The sequence below is a fragment of the Protomyctophum parallelum genome (genome assembly GCF_964188405.1).
Source record: "Protomyctophum parallelum genome assembly, chromosome: 2".
Taxonomy (NCBI): Eukaryota; Metazoa; Chordata; class Actinopteri; order Myctophiformes; family Myctophidae; genus Protomyctophum; species Protomyctophum parallelum.
In genome coordinates, this window is record NC_139699.1 from 60294292 (window position 1) to 60301959 (window position 7668).

General features: G+C 44.3%; 1 protein-coding gene across 1 annotated transcript in view; it reads right to left on the bottom strand.

The window, feature by feature from the left end:
• Nucleotides 1-386: 386 nt before the first annotated feature.
• slc9a5 (solute carrier family 9 member A5) overlaps nt 387-7668 on the bottom strand; it is a 37974-nt gene continuing 30692 nt past the window's right edge. Inside the window, exons 12-17 of the mRNA XM_083759095.1 lie at nt 7500-7620; nt 5619-5768; nt 3606-3678; nt 2782-2913; nt 1984-2405; nt 387-1163 (exon numbers count right to left, since the gene is read on the bottom strand). Coding sequence (XP_083615221.1) covers nt 987-1163; nt 1984-2405; nt 2782-2913; nt 3606-3678; nt 5619-5768; nt 7500-7620 — 1075 coding nt within the window. The 3' untranslated portion in view covers nt 387-986. The remainder of the gene's footprint in view (nt 1164-1983; nt 2406-2781; nt 2914-3605; nt 3679-5618; nt 5769-7499; nt 7621-7668) is intronic.

Here is a 7668-nt window from a genome sequence, read left to right on the forward strand (position 1 = left end):
TCAAGGTTCCTCAGGCCCAGACAGAGTTGGGCAAGACAGCTTTTTCTGTCAATGGCCCAACTTCATGGAATGAACTCCAAAACTCCTTAAAACCGAGCTCCCTGCCATCCTTCGGTCAGTTCAAAGGAATGCTCCAGAATATCTTTCACCGTGATTGCTCCTGCTTCAATTGATTTATAATGTTGTTTGATGTATTGTTTTGTGACTGTATTTTATGTATTGTAACCTCGGCTACGTTGAAAATGAGTGCTTGCCCTCAACTGTATTCAGAGTAAAAATAATAGGTGAGAAAGAAAGAAAGAAAGAAAGAAAGAAAGAAAGAAAGAAAGAAAGAAAGAATGAATCAGGGGGACAGTTCAGCTTGGTCTAGTTATCTAAGTTAATCTAAGACTGATTTAGACACTGAGTGGGTAAATAAAATACATGAAAGAAGAATAAACATGCTTGCTTGCAGTCATAGCAGTTTGAATGTATTACTCAATACAAATGACAAAATACAGCTGCGACGACTATCTAAAGTGTTTATAGTGCATGGAATGTTCAAAATTGTCGCTTATATCGTCTTTATACCAATCATTTGACAAAAATAGCTATAGGGAAGTTGAACTAGATGGTGTGGTAAGCTTGTTGTTTGCTGATAACGTTAGCTAGTCGCGTACTACATCACAGTTATATTATAACTGTATCACTGCAGGATAAATTATCAAACTATTTACAGACATGACAAAAATATAGGTGTACATTTCTAGTATGGCTGACCAAGATATCTCTTAAGAACATGATACCGGTTGGTGGAGGATGGCTACCATTTCTGTCTTAATATTAGACTCGTCTAAGAAGTAGAGTAATTAAGACCTGCCTAATGCTTAGATTGCTCAGAAACTAAGATTATGCAACACGTGCCCAGTCTTGAATAGGCCTATACCTAAGTACAGTAGGTACAGTATGGGTCCCGGGACTGTATCTCAGTGCTGGTGGCGATGATGTCACAGCTGGGTAGGCGGGGCTGTGACCAGACTCCTCACGTAAACGCGCGGACTCCGCCCCTTGCCTGGGCCTGAGGGGGGCGGAGCTTGAGGAGGAGGAGGAGGGGCCGGGGGCTGAGCGGGGGTGCAAGACATGAGGGGTTGCTCTTCCTGTTGCTGCTCAGTGAGATCGCCATCCTTGTGGGAAATAGGTGGACATGGAGAGGTAGGATCAGACGAGTACAGATTTATGCTTCACGTCAGTAAAAGACATGCAATATAGAGGGTATGCGCATGCATAAAGTGAATGGCAAATCGAGTGGCAAAGTGAGTTTAATGTTGTTTAATGTCGTTTAATGCAATCAGACAGGACATTTCTGTGTGGACGTATGGGCTGTCAAGGCCACAAAGTAGTTTTTTGACACTCAGTAGTCAGTAGGCGTTCCCACATGACCTCCGGGTATGATGATGATGATGATGATGATGATGATGATGTCACACGCATACCCTCTATAGGAAATACTCTGTTACAAGTAAAAGTCCCGGAATTAAAATTTTACTTTAGTAAAAGTACTGGTTTCAAAATGTACTTAAAAGTACCAAAAGTAAAAGTTTAAAGTTTTAAAAATGTGTAATAATCTTTTCAAAATAGCAGATCTAAAAAGCTCACAATGCGTCTCATACTCATTGTGACGCATCGTGAGCTTGTAGATCAGCCATTTAAAGGTATATTCAGTGATTTCACTCAAAAAACCTTAGGTTTCGTTTTTGACTGGGACCTAAGCCTTTCATCCTTTCATAACCCCAGGGGTTAACTGGGGACAGGGAGGAACTCCTTATATGGTCAGCACACTCTATAGTAGAGAGGATTATCACAACAAAACAAAAAAAAAGTGATATTTGAATTAAGTGAAATCACTGAATATACCTTTAATCAGCCATTTAATTCACTCACAATATGTGAACAAGAAGTGATGGTGCTGCTTGTTTGTTGTCTGTTTGTCGTTTATAGTCCTACCTCCTCCTCCTCTTCCTCCTTTCTCCTAGAGAAGAGGAAGGCCGCGGCCCCCTGGGCTAATTGGGGGGGTCCTGGTGCGGGTCCCCCTCGGCTCCCGATAGACCCGATAGCCACACTGCCTGGAGTGATGGTGATGGTGCTGCCTGCGGTGTAGGACACAGGCCGCAGTCTGCCCAGGGCACTGAGGCGCGGGTGGAAGCGCTCTGCGGACGCGGCTAGGACAAGGCTGGGGCCGGGGCCGGGGGAGGAGATGCTCTCCAGGGACGAGATGCTTTGGTTCCAGGCCTGCTGGAGGTCCACGGGGATGATCTTGGTCTCCACGGAGACGCAGGGCGGCAGAGAGCCCATCCCCCCGAACTTCCACGGCAGGTTGGGGGAAGGGGGGGCGGGCGGGAGGGCGGAGGAAGGGCTTCCACAGCACTCTGGAGGCGTGGAGAAAGAAAGGAAGGAAGAAAGGAAGAAAGAAAGAAAGAAAGAAAGAAAGAAAGAAAGAACCTGGATCAAAGCTGGAGTGAACATGCTGCATTCACACGAGGCAGATGCCACAGGATATTTGTGGCGTTGCGTATCTGTTGCTCACACGGTCGTCGGCGTCATCAGGCGTGTGTGCGTAGTGACGTGTGTCATTGAACGCAGCAACACACTGCCCTGTGTGTGCTTGTGCGTGCATGCGTGCGTGTGTGTGTGTGTGTGTGTGTGTGTGTGTGTGTGTGTGTGTGTGTGTGTGTGTGTGTGTGTGTGTGTGTGTGTGTGTGTGTGTGTGTGTGTGTGTGCGCGTGTGTGTGTGTGTGTTCTCACCTGACTCAGGACGTTCTTTGGGGGTTTCTGCATTCCGGGCCACAAAGGTGATGCCAACATCTTCATCCTTCTCGGTTTCAGAGTTGTCTTCTCTCTCGTCCGCCTCTGGTTCCATGGAAACCAGAACTGGTTCTGTAAAACACACTGACTTGTCTCATTCTGCTGTCGTACAATCTACAGACACCATGTTTGTAGTTGTTCAGCTGTATTTGATTGTGGCAAAAACCTTTATGTATATCCCCATGTATACTAGGTACAGCAGTGGAGAAAGAAGAACACATGCATCGGAAAAGATAGTCATTACATTTTATAGCTGTTCATACCTAGTCTTTGAAAAGACGATAGGAGATCTCGCCTACCCACACGTATGGGTGGTTGCTAAACCCCTACGCCTACTGTAGTGCATTGAAACCAACCGTACGATGAATTCATTTTTATACGATGGTAGAACTGTCCTCAGTCTCTAGTCGAGCTAAGCCATTAGAGACTGCCCCTGTGAGTCTATAATAGTTTATACCTGGTCAGTGTCAACCTTTCATTTTAACCCATTCTGACCGGGCACCCATTTTGGTGTCAGCATCATGTTATGCTTTAGCTATTTAAAAATAGCAGATCTACAAGCTCATATCGCGCCACCGAGTGGCGCGATACGAGCTTGTAGGTCTGCTATTTTTGAAAAAAATCGAAGAACGACTGACATTTTTAGAATCTGATCTCAGGTCAGAATGGGTTCATCAGGACCAGTGTGTGTCCGGCGGAAACCTCGTATGAATCTGATCTCAGGTCAGAATGGGTCATTACAGAAGAAACAAACATGACGTTACCTTTGTCCTGCCAGCTGACGTTGCGTCGAGGTTTGTCATTCGTGTCCTGCTCCTTGGCATCTGACCCTCTCCTCTGTGCAGACGAGAAATAACATACCGGTAGTCAGAATAATGTAGGATGCAATGCCACCATCCACCGGATGTGATGTTCTCCGTGCTCCAACACTGGACACTTTAAAGGCTGCCTCGAAAAAACACCTTATCCAAACTCTGACACTAGGAATTTCTTGACAGAAAGTAGCTCACATGTCTACGGTGGATTTTTATGAAACAGACACTTTGCAGATAGAAAGATAAGAGGAGGAGATAGAGGATAATTCAAACCTTTCGCACAGCTACAATGTCGGTGAGTTTGAAGTTGTTTAACACAATCAGATAGGACCTTTCTGTTTGGATGTATGGGCTGTCAATGGCAAATTGCAGCTAGTTCGCCACCTAGCTCTGGTCCATAGCTCTAATGCGTCGCATTTAGAGCTATGTTACTCTCGACTTCTGCCGCTCGCATGAATGCAGACCAGCCTCTCGTCTTTAGCGTAAATAAAAAGAAAGTTTTGCTACTCACCAAAACAAAGGCGGGCTGTGTCATTAGAGAGCCTACTTTCCTTAGTGGAAACACTCTGAGCCCCCCCACCACACGTATAAACGGTACTTTTTGGGCCAGAAAGGGATTTTCTTTTCACCGGAGGAAGAATATTCTCTAGGCATTATCGGTAGAAGGCGCAGTGGAGTAACTAAAAGTATTTCTTTTCCGGTGGAACCAAAATCCCCTTTTGGCCAGAGCTATAGTTTGCCACCATATAGCTATAATATATAATATAATATAATATATCTAGAGAACGGATTGTACATTATTGTATTTGTACATCACTCCTGTAAGCTTCTATTATCCTTCATATACATTAGTTTAGGTCACACTGTGTCCCCTAGCCCAGGGGATCTCAACCTACTCTACGCCAGCCTACTGAGACGTGTGTAGTCCTACATGTTCTGACAGCAGCTTAACCCATTCTGAACGGGCACCCATTTTGGTGTCAGCATCATGTTATGCTTTAGCTATTGAAAAATAGCAGATCTACAAGCTCATATCGCGCCACCGAGTGGCGCGATACGAGCTTGTAGGTCTGCTATTTTTTGAAAAATCGAAGAACGACTGACATTTCTAGAATCTGATCTCAGGTCAGAATGGGTTAATCAGACCCAGTGTGTGTCCAGTGGAAACCATCGTATGAATCTGATCTCAGGTCAGAACGGGTTAAGTGAAGGAAAACCAGAACCCTCAATTAGCCTCTCCCGTTTCTTTCTGCGTGTTCTCTCCTTTCTTTGTGTTTCACAACAAAGCACGGTTCCACTGTAATCATGAAACATCCTGACAAATGGAAAATGAAAAACCGTCTGCCGTGGCAAGGTGGCAATTTAGTCTCAACCCCCACTCTCTCATGCATGGACGCACACGGGCGCGCGTGCACGAACGCACGCACGCACGCACAAACAGAAGGAATTGTATTTACAAGTTAGAGAAGTTATAGTGATCTCATGATGTGCCTCATACAGGACACGTTTGCCGTCCCTAAAACTTCGACACACAGACCCGTCTTTAGTGAGTAGCTCTTGCATGTGTGCAGTATGGGGTTAGACACATCTCACCCCATTATGCGTGCGTGCGTGCGTGCGTGCGTGCAGTGAGCAGACTCCAAACTCCAGTCCCACTGCAGACAACTACAATCAGTCCACAGTCAACTACAGACAGGCCAGAGAGTCAGTCAGACTACAGTCCTACTGAAATATTGAATAACAGAATGTCAAAATACTAAGTTAATACTGCATTAATGTGAAACTACATTATAGCTAGGCCAAGCCGCCACAGTCAAACTATTGAAGGTCAAAGCAGTCAAGCTTCAAACTACAGTCAAACTACACTTATTGAGTAATAATTATAATAGAAAAGCATAATAATGATATCGTCGTCATTATTATCACTGTGTATAATTACAGTGACATTAAAGAGAATCTTGCCTTCTTCTGGCTGCGGTCCTTCTTGTGGCGTTTGTGTCGGCCTGATTTGTACGTCTCCATGCGACTCTTCATGTTTCGCTGGAACACCTCTCTCTCCTGGCGCTCTTGGTCGCCCAGCGACATGAAGTGACGACTGTAATGAGCTTGATACTGAAACATACAGGTTTAGTTAGGCTGTAATGTGCCTGGTATTGAAACATACAGTTTAGTCAGGCTGTAATGTGCCTGGTACTGCACGAGAGTAGAAACATACAGGTTTAGAGATACGTGAACAATACGCACATCATGACAATATCCATTGATATTATCATATATACTGTATGTAGATCAGTGGTTTTCAACCATTTTCATATCAAGGCCCATTATTCATTGGCATTTGAGCCACGGACTGTAGCCTCTCAAGCCCAAAACTAAAGAACATTTTGTTATCGTTAGATAGGATCGCAGTACCATAGAGAGATCACAGGCAAATTTGATCAAAATAACAATTATTTGACATTCTCAGATGTTTTAAATGGGAGCGTAAAATGGAGCGTAAAATGGTTTCATTAAATTAACCCATTCTGACCGGGCACCCATTTTGGTGTCAGCATCATGTTATGCTTTAGCTATTTAAAAATAGCAGATCTACAAGCTCATATCGCGCCACCGAGTGGCGCGATACGAGCTTGTAGGTCTGCTATTTTTGAAAAATCGAAGAACGACTGACATTTTTTAGAATCTGATCTCAGGTCAGAATGGGTTAATCAGACCAGTGTGTGTCCGGCGGAAACCTCGTATGAATCTGATCTCAGGTCAGAATGGGTTAAAGATATATAAGGGTCCATTTGGTTACCAACTTTGCGTCATTCAGCTGCGGACCACCTGGAACCCCCTCAAGGGCCGCTGGTTGAAAACCAATGCTGTATATATGTTTTTTTCTATTCCATTTGAGTAAGGACAGATGGACCCCCACATGGCCTCTCTCCTCTTCTCTCTCCCTATAAACAGACACAACATACTGCGTGTCTGTGCGAGTCGTCCCCTGCAAGGTTTTGAATCATATAGGTTCATAGGTTTGGGATTTGTATTGCACCAGTTATTACACAGCCTGGGGCGCAGTCCGAAAGAAAGAGAGTGAAGATAAGAATCAGACACTACTACTTGTTCACTGGCATTACTAAAAACAAGACAGTGATGTCCATTTTATTGGGTTTATTGCTGCTTATCTGATGAGCCGCGAGCCAGGTGATATTGGAATGCGCCCGTGTCCAAAATGAGGTTTATGACCTAGATGGAGATCTCTTCACACAAAAGGACTTCTTCTTTTATCTCTCCCCTTCAGAACCATCGTTAAAACTAGGTTCCCTTAACTATTAGTAACCTGTAAGCCGACGGCACATTTGCTTCCTTTTAGAGCTTTGGTGAACAGATATGATCTTTTCAGCCCAATTCTTCAGATAACTGCAAGTCTGTAATTTAAACCCTTTTTTTAGACTTCTCAGCAATCCCTCCAGCTACTTTAATTGATACGCGTATGAAAACAGGACCCATACAAAAAGCTGCCATTACATGTTTTCACAACTAGAATCTTGCACGCCCGTGGCGCAGTTGCTTCTAACACCAGGCGGTCCGTGTTGTTGTTTGTTTTTGATTGATTGATTGAAATATTTATTAACAGAATTAACAGTACATTTCAAGCACAACTCAATACAAAAGACTGTTAACTGTGAGTGGACGACCCAATAAAGCATTACACTTGTTCACAAGAGGGTCCACCTTGTTCAATTCATCAAAACATTTAGAGACATACAAATAGACAACGTCTATATAGTCTCTCCGTGAATACCGTGAGTTCCAATGAGTGCGGACGTGTGCGTGTGCGTGCGTGTGTTTACGTACCCGTTTCCTGGGTTTATACAGGTTTGTGAGGACGTGATGTGTCTCAGTACCCTCCTCCACCTTGACTCCTCCCACCGTGTCCACCTGTAGGTCCAAACAAACGCCACTGCCGTTCTCACGCCTAGACAGATAGACAGATAGAAGGATGGATAAAAACATGGATTAAAGA